This window comes from Dreissena polymorpha, chromosome 13 (assembly GCF_020536995.1).
Source record: "Dreissena polymorpha isolate Duluth1 chromosome 13, UMN_Dpol_1.0, whole genome shotgun sequence".
Classification (NCBI taxonomy): Eukaryota; Metazoa; Mollusca; class Bivalvia; order Myida; family Dreissenidae; genus Dreissena; species Dreissena polymorpha.
This window is the reverse complement of record NC_068367.1, coordinates 65,708,275-65,729,036: the sequence shown is the minus strand read 5'-3', so window position 1 is coordinate 65,729,036 and position 20,762 is coordinate 65,708,275. Positions and strand designations below refer to the sequence as shown.

General features: G+C 37.0%; 1 protein-coding gene and 1 long non-coding RNA gene across 2 annotated transcripts; one reads left to right on the top strand and one right to left on the bottom strand.

Moving 5' to 3' along the window:
* The first annotated feature begins 811 nt into the window (after window positions 1–811).
* Window positions 812–2,775, top strand: LOC127855293 (uncharacterized). The gene is made up of 4 exons (XR_008037459.1): window positions 812–1,017; window positions 1,484–1,565; window positions 2,026–2,148; window positions 2,531–2,775. It is a non-coding gene; the product is annotated as an uncharacterized LOC127855293 (long non-coding RNA).
* An 11,921-nt stretch (window positions 2,776–14,696) lies between these two features.
* On the bottom strand, window positions 14,697–19,891 carry LOC127854726 (uncharacterized). The gene is made up of 2 exons (XM_052389784.1): window positions 15,374–19,891; window positions 14,697–15,146 (listed from the first exon to the last, which is right to left on the bottom strand). The coding sequence occupies exon 1, from the start codon at window positions 19,889–19,891 to the stop codon at window positions 15,833–15,835; it is 4,059 nt and encodes a 1,352-aa protein (XP_052245744.1). The 3' UTR covers window positions 14,697–15,146; window positions 15,374–15,832.
* Between the last annotated feature and the right edge of the window lie 871 nt (window positions 19,892–20,762).

The window sequence follows — 20,762 nt, the reverse complement described above, 5'->3', positions numbered from 1 at the left end:
AATATGCTTTTCTTAAAATTTCAGTAATTTACTTTATTCAGTCAGGCATTCCAGAATACATGGGTGTAAAGGTGACCAATGCCATTTTACTCTTGCATGTTATTAATGTTAATTTCACAAAATTTTAGATTATTTAATGTTTTGCCAAGTCTCGTCTTCTTGTAGTCATCGATAGATTCAAGTCTCATAATAAACTATTCCTGGGCCTCAAGAAGTTATTTTAGTGAGCATCACAGGTCTATAATCCCAGCCTGAAGTTGCGTGCAATGAGACTTTCAATGTAAACATTGAGCATTGTTAAATACTGAAATCACTTGCCTAACTTGCAGTGTAATCTTCAAAAAATAAGCATTGGTGTTTATGTGGTTTAAAAAAATGATAACCAGTTATAAAACAGAAAAAAAACAGCAAATGGACCACTTATGAATTGTAATAACAGCTGTATTAAAAATAGTGTTCGACCCACAATACACGTTGACTTACTTAACCCGTGTTTCGAAGTGTAAGAACTCTGTCTGGTTGATTATTCTTTATCACATATCAAGCACTGGTACTTACCATTTTCCGATACATGAAGATGGTTTTCCTTTCGATGTGTCATTTAACTTAACATGAAGATATGAATTTAGTAAGGAGGGATTAGTTTTAAGTTGGAAAATTAAATTCCAAAGCTTATTTCAGCACCGCATCATACGGGTCTCTGAAAACCTACCCAGCCTAACCCCAAATGTAAGAGATAATTTCATTGGCCAAAATTCACAAAACAGAGCTGACTGGTTTTTATTTTATTTACATAGACTGTCAGCGGAGCAGCATTAACGAAAAACAGTCGGGTGCATATAAGCGCGCTTTTTTTAAATGGCAGACGTTATTTTCTTGTTCAATCGCGTATGAGCTTTATCGAACCACAAAATGTAGTCGCACCCAAAATAGATGTTGCTCACTACCAGGAGGGAGATCTCATCAAAGCCACTTACCAAAAACAAACATACGATGCGGTGATCAGTGAAATCCATCGTAAGTAAATTCGTTTGATAGCCAAACTTTTTGGTACCAATCTAAAAGGTTCTTGAATGGGGCGAACACTTTTTTATGACTGAAAGCGTGAAGCCCGCCTCGTCACTAATGTTAATAAATTCCTGTCGGAGAATACTGCAAAATGATATTTCAGTTCGCTCAACGCGGACCTATTTGACGAGGCGGTGTCTCGGTTAACAATGTCCCCTAAAAATGTCCATATTTCAATCGCTGTAGAGCAAGTATATTTCACTTACTGTTTATAACACTGTGTATTGATAAAAAACACAAAGTATTGAAATAAATCAATATTAAAGTTAAGGGGTCTTCCTGATCATTGTTAAACAATTTGTTGTAAATAGTACAGGTTCGGGCAATCATATTTTCGGATAACGAAAAATAATCTTGTAAATAAATATATTGTCATAATAATAATATTAAAATTTGTATATACTGTTGATTACAGATGACGAGGTTTCTCTTAAAGCAAGCAAAGCGACCGCCTAAGCATGCTTTCGAGGCAACTTAAGATAGGAAAAAAACTCAAGGTAGGTATTATTTTCAAGGCATGTTCACAGTTCAGTGACAGGCAGGCAGTCCAAAATTACAGGCTTTAATATTTATGAATGTGAGTTGGACACTTAAATGAGACTCAAGAAATTTAATTTGCCTCCATTGAATAAGTGTTATTGTAAGTATTTTTTTTATCAGTTGGTCAACACTGCCTATAGATATATGATTTTTTCCCTGTTATAAATGAAACATGAACACATTGTTCACAGTTATCCAATTTCACACTCACTCACTAGCCAGGGGTGAGTGAATTTATTTGAAAAAAAAGTCTGATGAACAAACGTTCGATAACATTAGCTAATTGTTTGTATGAGTAACTACTCAGTCTAGCCAGAATTTCCAAATGTGAAATTTGATGGACTAAAACAAAGTATTCATGATCGCATGACACAATGCTCATGTTTGGTTTTCAACACATTTCATGAATGATTTTAGAGTTCAGTGATCAAACACCAACAGAGCCTCGTGATAAGTTGCCTGTAAAGAGGAGCATGAACCCATCAGATGCCTCCGAAGATATTGACCTGACGAACAATGCTGCAAAGCAAAATCTCAGTAGTATGTTGGTTGTCTAATACTTTTCATTTTAATCCCTTAGAAATATATAAAATCCAGTATTTAATACGTTCAAATCATAAAAACCTGCAACAGTGTCTTGAATATATTGCGTTCGTATTTAAGTTGGTGCTGAATGTCAAATTGTGTTATCCATCACCAGTTTACTTACAAGGTTTGCTGTATTGAAGCATTCTCAATTTGAAAATACTAATGTTGTGATCAAATGTGTAATTATTTGTTTGAATACTTTGATAATAAGTACACTCAATATTGACTAAATAAAAAGACGTTATGTCTATATTTGTAATACTGTCCAGCTGGATCATTTAGACTTCTTGTTTAGTTTAAGATGTGACTACATTTGTTATCTAAATGATTTCAGAGCAAAGTGCTCAAACACCTACAGAGCCTCGTGACAAGTTGCTTGTACACAGAAGAGCCTGATCCCATCAGATGTCTCCGAAGAGATTGAAAAGAACTGTTTACGGACATTTTCAGAACTGTTTTAGAACATTTGTTCCAGACTTATTTGAAGCAACCCTTCGAAACTGCTCTAAACATTTCTAGAATTGTACTGGAACACACCGGCTAGAACTGTTCTGTAATCATACTGAAAATGTTCTAGAATTATTCTGGAACAGTTGTTGAACGTTAAATGAGAAAAAAATTCTAGAACAATTCTATAACAGTTCTGGAAATTTATTCAAGAAAAATTCTGGAATAGTTCTAGAACGATAGTTCAAGAATTATTCTAGAACAGTTGTTGAACGTTAAATGAGAAAAATTTCTAGAACAATTCTGTAACAGTTCTGGACATTTATTCAAGAAAAATTCTGGAATAGTTCTAGAACGCTAGTTCAAGAATTGTTCTAGAACAAACCTTCAGAACTGTTTCAGAACAAATTGTTCTAGAAATTATTCTCATTTAACGTTCAACAACTGTTCTAAATCGTTCTAGAGCATTTTAAGGATGATTCCAGAACACTTCTAGTCATTAGTTCCAGTACAATTCTAGAAATGTTATAGAACAGTTCTAAAAATCTTCGCAGGGGACATCGGCTATCTCTGGAATCCTCCGGAATGAAGTGCAATTATCGATGTTAAATTAAAGGGTAACTCGTATTCTCCAAAGTGTGCATTCGCAAAGGAAAAGACAGTTACACATTCAGCCTCTCTATGTAATCCTATATGGCAGTAATACCAATAAATCAGTATTATTTTAACTTGATTTTAAATATACATCAGAATCCAATGAAGCCATAGCTTGTGAATTGATATTATTATGTGACAGAGTATTCCATTTTATAATCAGTTATTCAGGTAGTATATGCAAATATGAAGTCTACAGTACATATCAAACTTAAAATTGTATAAATTACTTTTTAATAAGCTAATTGCTGAAATGTAAACCTTGAATCATGTTTTACCATGTTTAACCATGGTTGATTGTGCCATAGGCTTTGACTCAGTTGATCAGACTACATGTATGATCAGCAATCATTGGACATTGGTCTGACTGTGTTAAAAAGAACATGTTTTCAGAACCATGAAATATTGTTTGTTTAAAAAATTGTCAAATTCAAGTTTTTAAACATTGATATTAATTGTATTACTAGTGTCTGGTTCTAACTTTGTACGCAATAATGTAATATTTTAATCATGGTTTATAGTCTTTGTTTGACCATGATTGGAGGTCAACAGCAATTTCTATCTAATAAATGACTGTTCGTTTGATAAACATTCCACATTTTGATGAAAAAACAAGATGCTAGCTTTTATTATTTAACATGTAGTAAAATAAAAGTTTCTCAGCAGGTTCATGTTGTTGTTAATCATGATACAGATGTATTGTCCCTTGCTGACAATGATTCATGGTCAGAAGGCATCTTGTCTCTGTCTTACCATGATTCATAGTCAACAACAAACTAAAAGATGTTTAGATGATACTTTATATTAAAGTCAGACAATGAATCATGGACACAATTTAGTTTTCTGACCATGATTAACAAATAATCAAACACATATACATTGAATAATACACAAACTTATGTCAGAAGCTGACATTACTAAAACACATTGTGCTAATGTTCCTTATTTATTCTGTTTTGTATTATCTACATGTATGTACTGGCTACATAATTGTGCAAAGGGCAGGCAATGAGCTGAGGCAATAGCTAGCGTTTCAGCCCAGTGAAAGTTTCAAGGACTGTTCAAGAACTGTTGATGAACTTCAAGAACTGTTGATGAACTTTAAGAACTGGTGATGAACTTCAAGAACTGGTGATGAACTTCAAAAACTGTTCATGAACTTCAAAAAACTGTTCATGAATTTCAAGAACTGCATGATCATGAACTCACAATATATGGGATGTTTCATTCAATAACTGTTTCATGAACTCTAGTGCATGCAACTTTAGTTCCTGACATGTAAGTTCATGAATGAGTAAATGAACTTGAAGTGCTTCTACCTACGAAGTTTCAAAGTTGTAGTCATTAGTACGATATTGCAATATGCAGCTGAATGCTGTACCTTTTATAGCAACTAAAATGCTGCTATAATTGGACCAAACTTAATGTGTAAGCCAGTTCAATAAGAAAAAGAGGCATTAACTTCTTATATCGTGATATTACATATATTGACATATGATGCTAACAAAATAGTATGCAGGGATATGCGAGTACTTCTTGGCATGAAGGTGGGGGGGGGGGGGGAAACACAGCACAACCATGAAGCATGTGGCTTGAATATACATTTCAGTCAACTAAAATTACTTTGCTTAGCATCTTGTGGGTATCATTTTGGGAATGGGGCCGGGTCCCTTTGAATTGGGAAAATTTGTGGCGTTTAGACTAAAATTGGAAAAATATTGTTGATGTTGTTTTGCTAAAAAATGCTTCAAAATTGAAGATACAAGTGTGTCCAGTATTATATTTACCTGCATGTTGGTTTAATTGAAATATAAAACATAAATTATTTTTTTTTGGAAACCTTCGATTATACTTTTTTCCATGTTGAATGAGTAAGATTACAGGACTCGATTTTGAATGAAAAAAAACACTGACACATTGAATCTTTCCAAAACAACCACAGTTGTTGATTTTATAAACTTTGTTCATGGGTCTGTGAAAATCCTTGATATACAGTATAATAAATAAGTGTAGGGTAATAATTAAAAGGTAGTTAAAAGTGTAGGGTAATTGTGTTAATGAATTGCAATTCTCCTCTTTGATATCTACACACCCATAATGTTTCATATTCAAATCTTATAGCCTATATGAGATATAGCCTTAACAAGAGCTGTGTTTGTGAAACACAATGCCCCCTACTGCGCCGCTTTGAAGCCATATATTTGACATTTGGCCTTAAGGATGACCTTGACCTTTCACCACACAAAATGTGCAGCTCTATGAGATACACATGCATGCCAAATATCAAGTTGCTATCATCAATATTGCAAAAGTTATGACCAAGGTTGAAGTTTTGGCACAGACACACACATACAATGACAGACATACACATACAATGAAAGACAGACACATACAATGACATACATACACATACAATGACAGACAGACACATACAATGACAGACATACACATACAATGACAGACAGACAGAAACAATATAACCCTGATCATTCGATCCGGGGCATAAACAGTTTCTTTGATTGGCATTTTTGTTTGCAGATCACTACATTTTAGGGGATTATTTCTATATAATTCTTTCAGTTAAAGATCCATGTTACAATAGCCCATGTCAGGATGGAGAAGAGTGTACTGGTTCCACAGCAAGATCTGTATTTGTATGGATGGGTGGCTGGGACTATTCTGTGAGACAGGTATGCATTTGCAGAAACAAGTATTGCTTTTAATGGAATTAACCGATTAATATATTTAACTCAGATTGTTGTCAATTAATTTAAATGAGCCGTGCTCTGGGAAAAGCGGGTTTAATGTAGTCAACACGGGCTAATCAGGGATGACTCTTTCCGCCTAAACTAGATTCTTGCTAAGAAGAGACTCTCTGTAAACGACACATACCATACAATGAAACGTTTCATCTCTGATTAGCCTGTGCAGACTGCACAGGCTTATCAGGGTTACACTTTACCCACACGCATTAAAACACCTTTCAGGGACAACACTTTCCGCCTAAACTAGATTTTTGTAAAGAAGATACTCTCTGTAAACGAAACATACCATAACATGACAAGTTTCATCTTTGATTAGCCTGTGCAGACTGCACAGGCTTATCTGTGTTACACTTTACGCACACGCATTAAAACCTTTTTCACAGAGCATGGCTCATTTAAGTAAATAGGAATAGTTTATTCTGAGTAACATTAAAAGTGAATTATTAAATAAAACTATCGCAGTTTAATTTGAAAATATTTATAACAAGCAATGTGTTTGTGAAACACCATATCCCCATAAATGTTACATTTGACCTTGAAGGATGACATTGACCTTGACCTTTCACCACTCAAAATGTGCAGCTCCATGAGATACACATGCATGCCAAATATCAAGTTGCTATCTTCAATATTGCAAATGTTATGACCAAGGTTAAAGTTTTGGGACAGAATGACAGAGTGACAAAATGACTGAGTTACATAATGACAGAGTGACAGAATGACAGACACCCAGGCCCAAAACAATATACCCTCGATCATTCGATCCGGGGACGTAACAACAACACAGGGTAAAAACCCTTTAAAAAGTGCAGGGCTAAGGTTCTTGTGCAATTTGCACATCTTCCCATTAATTTCTACACAACCATGAAGATTCATGTTGAAATCTGTTAGCCTATCTGAGATATAGCCCTGAAAAGTTCTATCATACCAAAACAACACTTACATTTTCTTATCAATAGACCATCTGTCTATAATCTTTCTTGTTAAGAACACTCACTGTTCTCAAGCAGTGGTTGAAGTGTGCGCTTATGACTTGGTATTAAAAACATCCTTCTGCAGTATTTAGAGGTCGAATATTAAATTACAAGAATTTAATGTGACCATACAAATTGTTCAATTAAAATGTTAAATATCATTTACATCGTCTGTGCTCTAAACTTCGAAATGGTGTTGTTAAGTCTGAGAAAACATCACGCACTTAATAATGTAGTACAGTGACCCCGCGTTTATCCAGACACGTCCGTTCTGGTAGAAATTTCCGAATAAACAAATAGAACCAGTGCTGTTTCAAGAGTTAAATATTTACCTTATGACATAAACCTTATGTTTATGTACATTTACATACTTATTTTGCATCAAAAATGATATTTTCTTGTTAGGCAGACATTTATTCAGTTAAAAACTAGAGCTTTGTCACAGACGTGACGTATACCCCACGTGACGCATTGACACAGACTATTTTGCACAAAACAAGAGAATCTAATTTATGTCGATTTTTAAGAATTATTATGTCATTATCATTTATAGCCATTTTGACCTTTGAACTCTTGAATTCTTTCACATGACACACAGTCCAATGACTGTGAACAAAATTAATGTACACAGTCATTTTAAAATCTCACAATGAATGACATTATATACTTATGGCACAGACAAGCTCATTTATGGCCATTTGTTACCTTTGAACTCAAAGTGTGACCTTGACCTTGGAGATATCGACGTAATTTATTTCGCGCGACACACCGTCCAATGATGGTGAACAAATGTGCCAATTGATTTTAAAATCCCACCATGAACGACATACTTATGGCCTGGACAAGCTTATTTATGACCATTTTTTACCTTTGAACTCAAAGTGTGGCCTTCACCTTGGAGATATCGACGTAATTCTTTTGCGCAACACACCGTCCAATGATGGTAAATAAATGTGTCAAATGATTTTAAAATCTCACAATGAATGACATTAGAGTTATGGCCTGGACAAGCATTTGACCTTTGAACTCCAAGTGTGACCTTGACCTTTGAGATATCGACATACTTTTTTCACACAACACACTGTCCCATGATAGTGAACAATGTACCAAGTCATTTTAAAATCTAACAATAAATAACATAGTTATGGTCCGGACAAACTTTCAGTTTAAAACATACTTAGTGTCCCCGTGACCTAGTTTATTACCTGGCATGACCCATATTCAAGCTTGAACTAGACATCATCTAGATACAGCTTCTGACCAAGTTTGGCGAGGATCGGATGAAATTTCGGGACAGACCGACAGACCGACCGACGGACAGACAGACCAACAAAGTGACTCCTATATAGCCCCCATTACCAATGGTAATGGGGATATAATAAAATGTTTGTTAAACAATGTAAATACAAAAACGTGTAACCGAAATTAAGAACATGTACATGTACACACATCAAGGGTGTTGAAGGCAAATGACAATAAAATATAAAACTGCGATACTGTTTGAATATCCTTATTTATAATCCGTCTCATACAACAGAATGTTGAAATGATTAAAATAGCGGCGCGTTCGATGCGTTTTAAATGGATTGCTTAAATAATCCTAGCACAACTTTTCACGAACGATGACGGTCCGATTGTAATCAGCGTCTTAATTGGTCGCGTGTTCAGCTCATTAAAGACATTTAAGAATATCATTGCATCTTTTAAGATGCATTGTGTAATGCCAACATCAATCTAAGTTTTAAGTCGGAGTCGAATCATATTTAGTCACGCCTATTAGCTAAAGCGCCTAAAACGACAATACTTCACGCCTCGGTGATTGTGCTTTTGTTTATACGGCGGGTGGGCGATTAAGCCCCCATGTTGGGAAGCATCCCTATTAACGAGACTTAATTAGAGCTAAATACACAGATCTGTGGCACGAAATCTACGTCCGGATTCGGAACGCGAGATGCTGGTCTAAACGGGGCAAAATACTGCATAATAAATCCGTTCCTCTTGACTTTCCTCCAGATCGCGAGATGGTCGGACTATCAAGATCCGGATAAACACGGGGTCACTGCATTTATATTAATGCAAATGTGGAAAGTGAAAGTAAAAACACAACAATTTTTCTATTTAACAAAAGAGATTCATTAAATTGATTCTACAATACTCTTTATTAAGTGTTGCTTACAGTCCTTATTATATAAGAAACAAGAAATATCTTTAAAAAGATATACGGAGTTGATGTTGTAATGTTTGTGACCAGTGAAAGGAGATGGAATGAAGCGACCATGTATTTTAATGAAGGTAGTGAGTGATAATAAGATATTATATTTTAATGTATTAACACATAAAAATGAAGAACAAGAAGAGGTGAAATTGCATGTTTTATTGTCAATAAGTATTGTAATAACTAGTTTTTCATAATTGAACGAGTAATACATTAGTTTCAATAGAAAAAGAAAACATTCGCCACTGAAAAACTATGAACATAATGTTGGAATGAAATAAAAGATAATGTGTTATAATGTGTACAGATGCTAGTAGAATGTAAACATAAAATAGTCAATATTGGAAGCATCATAGTGATATGAAGTTTTTGCAGAAAAACAGAACTTTATAGAAACAAGAGGGCCATGATGGCCCTGTATCGCTCCACTGTTTTTTTATGCGAAAAAACGCGCAATGCGCATGGGTTGAAATGTACTCAAGCATGTGACTTTCTCTGTCTATCCCTCGTCCCATTAGGCGCTTAAAGTTGGAAGGGTGAGCATTTTTATATATGAAAAAAGTTACTACCGTGTTAACTAAACAGACTAAAAAGCCCGGGAATTGTTCCTTTGAAGCACAGTCCCATTGCTTATAACGTAAGTACATTTATCTCTCCAAAAAATATTGTCGTTCTTTCTATTTCACATATTTTTAGATGCTGAAGATCAAATATACGCATTTGATTTGAAACAGATTCACAAGACCCGTAGGAATCAAAATGCCTTAACCCTTTACCAAACGACACATTTTGGAATTTCCCAATTTGAACAAGATGTGTTTGTGAAACACAATGTCCCCCTATATGATGTTTGACCTTGTAGGATGACCTTGACCTTGTGAAGGATGACCTTGACCTTGACCTTTCACCACTCAAAATGTGCAGCTCCATGAGATACACATGCATGCCAAATATCAAGTTGCTATCTTCAATATTGCAAAAGTATTTATAAAATAAGCGATTTGGGCCACATATATTTGACCTCTGACCTTGAAGGATGACCTTGACCTTGACCTTTCACCACTCAAAATGTGCAGCTCCATGAGATGCACATGCATGCCAAATATCAAGTTGCTATCTTAAATATTGCAAAAGTATTTATAAAATAAGCGATTTGGGCCACATATATTTGACCTCTGACCTTGTAGGATGACCTTGACCTTGACCTTTTACCACTCAAAATGTGCAGCTCCATAAGATACACATGCATGCCAAATATCAACTTGCTATCTTCAATATTGCAAAAGTATTCATAAAATGAGCGATTTTGGCCACATATATTTGACCTCTGACCTTAGAGGATGACCTTGACCTTTCACCACTCAAAACGTGCAGCTTCATGAGATACACATGCATGCCAAATATGAAGTTGCTATCTTCAATATAGCAAAAGTTATTGCAAAATGTTAAAGTTGGCGCAAACAGACCAAGAGACAGACCAACAGACCAACAGACCAACAGACAGGGCAAAAACAATATGTCCCCCACTACTATAGTGGGGGACATAAAAAGGTTGCAGACGAAAATTAAATTGTAATGGAATATTAAGGAAAGAATCAGGTAGGGTAGAAATAATTGTGATAAAAGGAGAAATTGCTCATCTTGAGCAATTTCTCATTTTATCATAATTTTTTATAAAGTCGTCAGCTATAAACCCGTAAAATCCTGTTGGTGTTTGGTAAAGGGTTAATAATCTCTGGTTCCTTCTTAGAGCCTTTCACACATTTATAACAAATACAATAGTAGCATCTTTCTTTGTAAAGAATCATCTCAAACAAGGGCTGTTTGTAAAACATGCATGCCCCCCCATATGGGCTGTCAGTTGTAGTGGCAGCCATTGAGTGAATACATAATTTGGACTGTGACCTTGACCTTTGACCTAGTGACCTGAAAATCAATAGGGGTCCATCTGTGAGTCATGATTAATGTACCTATGAAGTTTCATGATCCTAGGCGTAAGCTTTCTTTAGTTATCATCCGGAAACCATTTTTGTGTGTGAAGTCACCGTGACCTTGACCATTGACCTAGTGACCTGAAAGTCAATAGGGGTCATCTGCAAGTCATGATAAATGTACCTATGAAGTTTCATGATCCTAGGCGTAAGTGTTCTTGATTTATAATACGGAAACCATTTTCTAAGTTGAGTCACCGTGACCTTTGACCTAGTGACCTGAAAATCAATAGGGGTAATCTTCGAGTCAAGATCCATGTACCTATGAAGTTTCATGATCCTAGGAATAAGCGTTCTTGAGTTATCATCCAGAAAACATTTTACTATTTCGGGTCACAGTGACCTTGACCTTTCACCTGAGAATCAATAGGATTCATCTGTGAATCATGATCAATGCAACTATGAAGTTTCATGATCCTAGGCATAAAACGTTCTTGAGTTATCATCCGGAAACCATTTTACTTTTTCCGGTCACCGTGACCTTGACCTTTGACCTTGTGACCTGAAAATCAATAGGGTTCATCTGCGAGTCATGATCAATGTACCTATCAAATTTCATGATCATAGGCATAAGCGTTCTTGAGTTATCATCCGGAAAACATTTTACTATTTCAGGTCAACGTGACCTTGACCTTTGACCTAGTGACTTCAAAATCAGCAGGGGTCATCTGCGAGTCATGATCAATGTACCTTTGAAGTGTCATGATTCTAGGCCTAAGCGTTCTTGAGTTATCATCCAGAAACCATCTGGTGGACGGACATACGGATGACGGACGGACCGACATGTGCAAAACAATAAACACCCTCTTCTTCGAAGAGGGGCATACATATAATTAACAACCCACACATCCCTTAGACCAACAGGCCTGAGAATATTATGAAAATCTAAAGATTATTTCTTATATTTATAAATGTATTTAATTAAGTAATACATATCACTTCTAAGATCAATTCATAACTTATATTAAGAAAATTATAAAATGATCAGAAATTTATATAGATCGTTGAGCAATTGACAATCATATCTCCACAATTCATGAGTCACAATTCACAAATGGAACAATGAATCATTAGTTATTAAAAAGCAGCATATAGACAGTTAAGAACATTGCACTTCATTAATTCCAACACCTTCTCTTGGATACAAAGTTTGAGTTTACAATGCAGAATCATATATTGACTTTTATGGAAATAATTATGTTCATGGAAGTTGTGTTTTAAAATCAATAAGATATTATTAAACTGGTTTAAACACAACAAAAAAGACATTAAATAAACATGTCATCCGAATTTTTTTTATCCGGATATATGGTCACTTTCGACATATTTAAATAAATCCCGACTTTTTTCAGTTTATAAGAAAAACATTCAGAAAACATGTTTTTACTTCAATTCCTTTGTAAGCAGTCACCATCTGATCTAAAATGGCACTAAATGACAGGGTTTTATCTCATGTTTACAAGATGTTGTTGTTGTTATTGGTCACAGCCACACGGCCGCAGTAATCTCCCCTGGTAAACGTCATATGTTCAGTTTTGTGACCTCCCGGGACAGGGTCAAATTTGAGCCCTGGGGAAAAATTTGAACAAATTTGGTAGAGAACTATTAGATATCACAACATACCAAATTTAGTAGCCCAGCTAAGCTCTATAATTAAGAACAAGAAGATGTTTGAAGTTTGCACAAAATAGGCCTTATTTAAGCATACATGTATGTTCATTTTTGTGACCCCTGGGGCAAGGTCAAATTTGTTCCCAGGGGCATAATTTGAAAAAACTAAGTAGAGAACTATTAGATGTCACTACCTACCAAATTTGATAGAAATAGGCCCAATGGTTATGGACAAAAAGATTTTTATAGTTTGCACAAAATGGGCCCAATATAAGCAAATGTTCAATTTTGTGACCCCTGGGGAACGGTCAAATTTGATCCCAGGGGCTTAATTTGAACAAGCTTGGTGAGGACTATAAGATGTCATTATATACCAAATTTGGTAGCCCTATGCCATACGGTAATGGACAAGAAGATTTTTAAAGTTTGCACAAAATAGGACTTATATAAGCAAATTTTCGATTTTTTGACCCCCCAGGGCGGGGTTAAATTTGACCCCAGGGGCATAATTTGAACAAACTTGGTAGAGGACTATTAGATGTCACTACATACAAAATTTGGTAGCCCTAGGCCCAATGGTTATGGACAAGAAGATTTTTAAAGTTTTCACAAAATAGGCCTTATATAAGCAAATTTTCAATTTTTTGACCCCCCCGGGGTAGGGTCAAATTTGATCCCAGGGACTTAATTTGAACAAACTTGGTAGAGGACTATAAGATGTCACTACATACCAAATTTGGTAGCCCTACGCCATACGGTTATGGACAAGAAGATTTATAAAGTTTGCACAAAATAGGCCTTATATAAGCAAATTTTCAATTTTTTTACCCCCCCGGGGCAGGGTCAAATTTGACCCCAGGGGCATAATTTGAACAAACTTGGTAGAGGACTATAAAATGTCACTACATACAAAGTTTGGTAGCCCTAGGCCCAATGGTTCTTGACAAGAAGATTTATAAAGTTTGCACAAAATATGCCTTATATAAGCAAATTTTCATTTTTTTGACCCCCAGGGGCAAAGTCAAATTTGACCCCAGGGGCATCATTTGAACAAATTTGAAAGAGGTTCACCACAGGAACATTCCTGAGAAATTTCATCAAAATTGGACCAGTTGTTTAGGAGAAGAAGATGTTTTAAGAAAAAGTTAACGCACGCACGCACGGACGCACGCACACACACACGACGGACACAGGACCATGACATAAGCCCCGCTGGCCTTTGGCCAGTGGAGCTAAAAATGAACAAAACAAAGTACAAAGAAACATATTTACACTAATAAACGCAAATATGGATTGCAATAAATCATAGACAGATATATTTCCAACACCAATATATTTCCTTAGTATCGCGGGCTACCGCCCCCAAACCTCCGCTTTGTCAATAGTGGTAAACAACTGCGTACCGGTAAAGTGCAATCTAGCCTGTTTTTGTAGTGTTTAGTGTGGCCGCTACGGCATGTAAACAATAGATTCGTTTAATTGTACAGACATGTGATTAATGCTATACTGCTTCGTAAACTAATGAGAAACGTTTCGATGTAATGTTAAGAGGATGTATTTATCATGACAGTTATTAATTTATTGTAATTAACATGTAATTTACAATATATTCATATTTCAGTGTCAAAGATTTTTGATAGTATAGTTTAGCAAACTAACTATAAACTTTGAATGTAAACAAAAGTCCACCAATGTCCCTCAGATAGAAGGAAAGGACTTTAAATTTTGGGGTCTATGCAAATCACAATACTGCAAAGAGGATTACAAAGTTTATTTATCTATTTATCTATTTAATTTTCATGCTTTAATTTCTATTCTAAAAGCATGCCCATTTAAAAACAAATAAGAAATTTCAGTTTAGATTATCCATGATGATCGAATGTCAAATGGTAAAAACAAATGTTCTTGCTGTGCTCCGCTGTGAACGTCATAAATATATATTCAGTTCTCAGGTCCAGTTCTTTCCAGTTACCCAATCGGAACTACACAGTGCACATCACTGCTACACTTTTTGAGGTTTACTATGATATGAATGCTTCCTTCCTGTCAGTGCGTTTCTCTGTATAATTTATTTGTAGTTGTCTTTATGAAACTGATGGCCAATATTCAACTAGTTCTAGTATGCATCATACGTCTTATTAAACTTCTATCTTCTATCCCCTTTTCCATCAACTTTCTTCATCAATATTCAACTAGTTCTAGTATGCAACATACGTCTTATTAAACTTCTATCTTCTATCCCCTTTTCCATCAACTTTCTTCATCGTAATTCTTACACCAACAAAAATGGGATCTACAAGGATATAAGAATATCCATTCAGATCATTATGCTTATGATTAATCCCTTATAACAGCTTTCAATTATACCACATTTTACTACTTATCAAAATCACATGGCAATAACATACTATTTCCGTAACATCAAGCACTACAAGTTTTACAAGAAAAACAAAACAATACAGAATGATTACTACAATAATGCATATGTTGGACGAGAAAGATTATTGCTAAATAACATACCCCATTTAGATTCCTTCTATAAACACAACACTCTAGATGCCTCCACAATGTGGCCGACGATCAGAAATTCTGATGGCACCTCCTTCCAAACAACAAACGCTCTGGTCTTAAGCCCAAATTCAACTGACTCAGAAACACACAGAAAACTCTCGAACTCTGCCATACACTAACCAGGCTTCCTTGAATAAACAAAAGTATCCCCATACCCCAGACCTGACCCTAAATTTCCCATTAGATTTGACCGTATGATTTATGATTTCAGGGCTTTCAGTACTCTTGGATGTGTATCCCGCAGCCGGTTTATAGTAACATTTATACTTGCTATTCTAATTAACTATATTAACATTTACACACACAAAAAAAAACAACCCTATTTCTTTGACACACCCCCCTACTTAAGATGAAATTCCCAATTTCTGTCTCAACCTTTTGGATTTGTGTCAAGACTAGGTTCATGACTCATGTCCCAGATTTTCGACTGAGATAATCAGCCCCGACATTTTCAGTTCCCTTTATAGCAACAACAGTGAACCGGTAAGCCTGCAAAACAAGAGCCCAACGCATGATTCTGCCATTAGAATCCTTTGCCTTGTTCAGATATACCAGTGGCATGTGGTCTGTTTCTAACAGAAACTTCTTACCATATAAGTATGTGTGGAATTTCTGTATTCCCCACACAACTGCAAGGCATTCTTTCTCAACCACCGAATAATTTCTTTCCCTTTGCAGCAATTTACGACTTGCATATGCTACCGGAAACTTACCATCCTCATGTTCTTGCAGAAGTACTGCCCCTAAACCTACATTAGAGGCGTCTGTACGTAGAATAAATGGCTTACCTAAATCTGCCATTCGGAGAATTGGTGACATCGTCACTCGTTCCTTCAATTCCTTGAATGCCCTTTCATGAGGTGATTCCCAAACCAAGGTATTGGGTTTACCTTTCTTGGTGAGGTCGGTAAGTGGTACAGCCACAGCAGCAAAGTTTGGTATGAACTTACGATAATAACCTACCAGCCCTAAGAAGGATCGAAGTTCAGTCTTGGTTCGTGGTCTTTCGGCTTGAGCTATTGCTGTAACCTTCTGTGGGTTTGGTTCCACTTTTCCGTGCCCTACTTGGTGTCCTAAGATATCAAGTCTCTCACAAGCCAACATGCACTTGCTAGGCTTTGCCGTCAGTCCAGCATTTCGCAGGCGCCCTAAGACTTCTGCAATCAACGTAAGATGCTCCTCCCATGTCTCGGTGAACAGGAACATATCGTCTAAAAAGTTATCCACTCCACTAAGGTCTTTCAGCAACATTCTCATCATTCTGCTGAAGACAGCGGGTGCGCATGCCAGTCCAAATGGCATTCTTCGAAACTGCCATAGCCCGGTGTCAGTTGCAAAGCTAGTATACTTTTTGCTTTCCTCGGAAACTGGAATCTGCCAGTACCCCTTTGACAAATCAATTCTCGAAAAGTAACGACAGTGGGATAAGCGTGCAAAAATGTCATCCTGACATGGCATTGGCTCAGCATCAAAGACTGTGACCTGATTTAACTTGCGAAAGTCCACACAAAATCTATTAGTGCCATCTGGTTTCTTCACTATAACGACTGGTGATCTATATGGTGAATCTGATGGTTCAATGACACCCATTCGTAACATCTCCTGAACTTCTTTGTTTATGGTCTCCTTCACAGCATGTGGAACAGGATATGGCCTTGAACGAATTGGATCATCTGCAGTTGTTTTAATATGGTGTTCTACCAAATTGGTTTTCCCAGGAATGTCAGTTAACACGTCTTGGAAGTCTTGAAGTAATGTTTGCAAAGATTTGCATTGTTTGGCATCTAGGTTTTCACCAAGTTTGACATCTTCAACAGATTCTGATTGTTCTATTATAGGACATTGTATCTCTTCATTAAATCGACCATACTCACTTAAACAGTCCTTCTCACCACTTGGTACCTTGTCGTCTTCAATAATGGCCGCTGCGATATTTATCAGTAATCCAGCCTGACCAGTTTCAGCCTCATTGCCAATTCTCTCCACATATTTCTTCAACATATTGGCATGGTATGTCTTCACATGACCATTGACGTCAAGTCGGTAGTCTGATTCACCAACTTTCTCTACAATTTCATATGGCCCTTGCCACTGCATGAGCAATTTGTTTCGGTTTGTTGGCAACAGAACTAGAGCTCGCTCTCCTACTGAAAATGTTCTTTGCCTCGCTTTCTTATCGAAGTGTTTCTTGTATTTTCCAGCAGATTTCTTCAGTTCTTCTTGTGCAAATTGCATTGTTTCTGCTAGCCTTTCCTTTAGGTCCAAAACGTATTCATAAACAGTTTTTACCTCTTCACTAAGGGTTTCCTGTGTCAACATCTCTCTTAATATTTGCATTGGTCCTCTTACTGTTCTCCCGTAGAGCAGTTCAAATGGAGAAAACCCTGTGCTTGCCTGTGGGGCTTCTCTGTATGCGAACAAGGCTGGCGAAATGTACTTGTCCCAGTCCTTGGGTCGCTCTGTACACATACGCTTTATCATGGACTTCAGCGTGCCATTCATTCTTTCCACTAACCCGTTACACTGGGGATGGTATGGTGTAGTCACTAACTGTTTCATTGACAACAGCCTACTTATCTCCTTCATGAGTCCAGATGTAAACTGTGCTCCCATGTCACTAAGCATTTCTTGTGGAACTCCAACTCGAGTGAAAATGTCTACTAATGCCTCTGCAACGGTTTCTGTCTCAATGTTCTTCAATGCCATCGCCTCCGGATATCTTGTAGCGTAGTCAACCACCGTTAATATGTACCGGTTTCCTCTGTCACTAACTGGTGTAATAGGTCCAATCAGATCAACAGCCACGCGTTTAAATGGTGTATCTATTAATGGCATTTCTCCCAACGGAACCTTGGAAACTTTTCCTTTTGATGTCATCCTCTGACAGGTATCACAGGAGGTACAGAAACGTTTCACATCTGACATTACACCAGACCAATGAAATTGTGACAGTACTTTATCCAATGTTTTCTGCATTCCTAGATGTCCTCCTATTAAACTCTCATGAGCTATCTTCATGATTTCATCTCGAAATTCCTTAGGGACAACAAGCTGGCAAACAGGTTCTGCCTTGTTATGTTTTGGAGACGTAAATTCACGGTACAAGAATCCATTGCGTTCATAATACCGAGAAGTATTCAGTTTTCCACACTGCTTTACCTCTTCCGACATTGCTTGTTCCCGGGCAGCTTGAAGAGTTGGGTCACTTTTCTGTGCTTCTTGAAACATCTGTGGATTCATCCCCTTGATCTGTGTTGGCACCTTTAACGGTTTGATTTTGCTTACCTTTTCTTTTGAAGCCTGAGCTCTGGTGACTACTGCTGCCTGTTCGTTCACCGTTTCATCCACTTTCTTCTCTTCTGATATGGTCGCATATTCTCCAATTGCAATATCTCTGATTCCGTCAATATTCCCCAATATCAAGTCGTATACTGGACTTTCAACACACATGGCAATAACCTTACCTGTAAAATAAGGTGTTTCCACAAACACTTTTGCCGTGGGGAATTGTCTCACTGTTCCATCAAGTAAGACACAATTCTGAACTTTCCCAGTAAAACTGTGGTTTGGTACAAGAGACCTCTTTACCACCACTGATGAACATCCAGTATCCCTCAAGACACGAATTTGTTTTCCGTTGACCCATCCTATGCACTCCGGCATATTTTCCCGAATAGGTCCATCACACGCTGCCGACATGACAGGTAATTTGTGACCACATGACAGACTTACCTTTCCTTGGGATAGGCCACACGCCGACAAACTAGATTTACTTACCTTTCGGTCATACTTGTCTTCAGGTCTTCTTCCACCTCTTGCTGGTTCCCAGCTTTTGAAACCATTACCTGAATACTGGCCTGATAGGTTACCACCCCTATGGTTGTTTGTGCCCATGGTGTTCCGACCATTTATCCTCGGGCAGTCTCTACGTAAATGTGGTCCATTGCAAACAAAGCAAGCCTTACCTTTCACACCATCTCTAGATTCATTCCCCGTTTTGCCATTGCCCTCATGGGCCTCAATATACCGATCTGCACAATCGGCCATCTCTGTTACTGAAGCAAACTTACGCTCCTTTAAGAACACTTGCAGTCCCTTTGAGCACCCATTCAAGTATTGCTCACGTAAAATCAAATCTCTTAAACCCTCATAGGTTTCGTCAGACCCAGCCTGGCACATCCAATTGGTTAAGTAATCTCCCAATCGAATTACAAATTGAGACGCTGTCTCCCCTGATTCACATTTACTACTACGAAACTTTTCCCTGAAACCGTCTTCGTTCAGATTGAACCTTTTTAGCAGGGCATCCTTAAATTTCTGATAATCATTAGCCTCAGCAACTGTGAGTCTCGAATACACATCCAGGGCACGCCCCTGCAACAGTGCACTCAAATTTGCACCCCAACATTCCTTCTTCCATCCAGCACTCTCTGCAAATCGCTCAAATCTTTTGAGATATGCATCCATGCTATCACGCTTGTCATCAAAATTGGGTAACTTTGGCAACTTAGCCTTAGTACCACTCTCACTAGTAGTACGACTATCACCTCTCTGTGACCCACTACGTTATCTTTCCATCTCAATTTCTCTCTCCATTTCTAATTTCTTAAATTCTCTCTCTCTATTTCTCTCTTCACGCTCATAAGCTCTTTCTTTCCTTTCTGCCTCCTCTCTTTCTCTTATAAAGGAGAGCAAAGTTTCCCCGGACAAACCGGACTTTTCACCCATTTGAAAAAGATTTTCCAAATCAGACATGGTGAAAATCAAACCCAATGAATAAGGGATTTAACAAGAAAGTTAACTCTTATAATAACCTGCTGGCCCCTTTTAACAGTTTCTCCCCTTTGCCTGACCTGACCAGTGCCTGTGACCTCACACTGACCTGTAGCAAGTCCCCTTAGAGATAACAACCCAGGTATTAACAGCACAGCACACAGAGATAAAATTTCTCTTGAATTTACAGACAAGCTTTTATTTCCTCACTGCAGTATTTCTCTGTGATAATCGAATAGCATAACCCCACCCGTACTACCAGTTTTGTCAAAGATTTTTGATAGTATAGTTTAGCAAACTAACTATAAACTTTGAATGTAAACAAAAGTCCACCAATGTCCCTCAGATAGAAGGAAAGGACTTTAAATTTTGGGGTCTATGCAAATCACAATACTGCAAAGAGGATTACAAAGTTTATTTATCTATTTATCTATTTAATTTTCATGCTTTAATTTCTATTCTAAAAGCATGCCCATTTAAAAACAAATAAGAAATTTCAGTTTAGATTATCCATGATGATCGAATGTCAAATGGTAAAAACAAATGTTCTTGCTGTGCTCCGCTG

What these genes read in the sequence shown, in the direction of transcription:
- LOC127854726 (XM_052389784.1), bottom strand. Translation starts at nt 19,891, where the DNA reads ATGGATGCATATCTCAAAAGATTTGAGCGATTTGCAGAGAGTGCTGGA.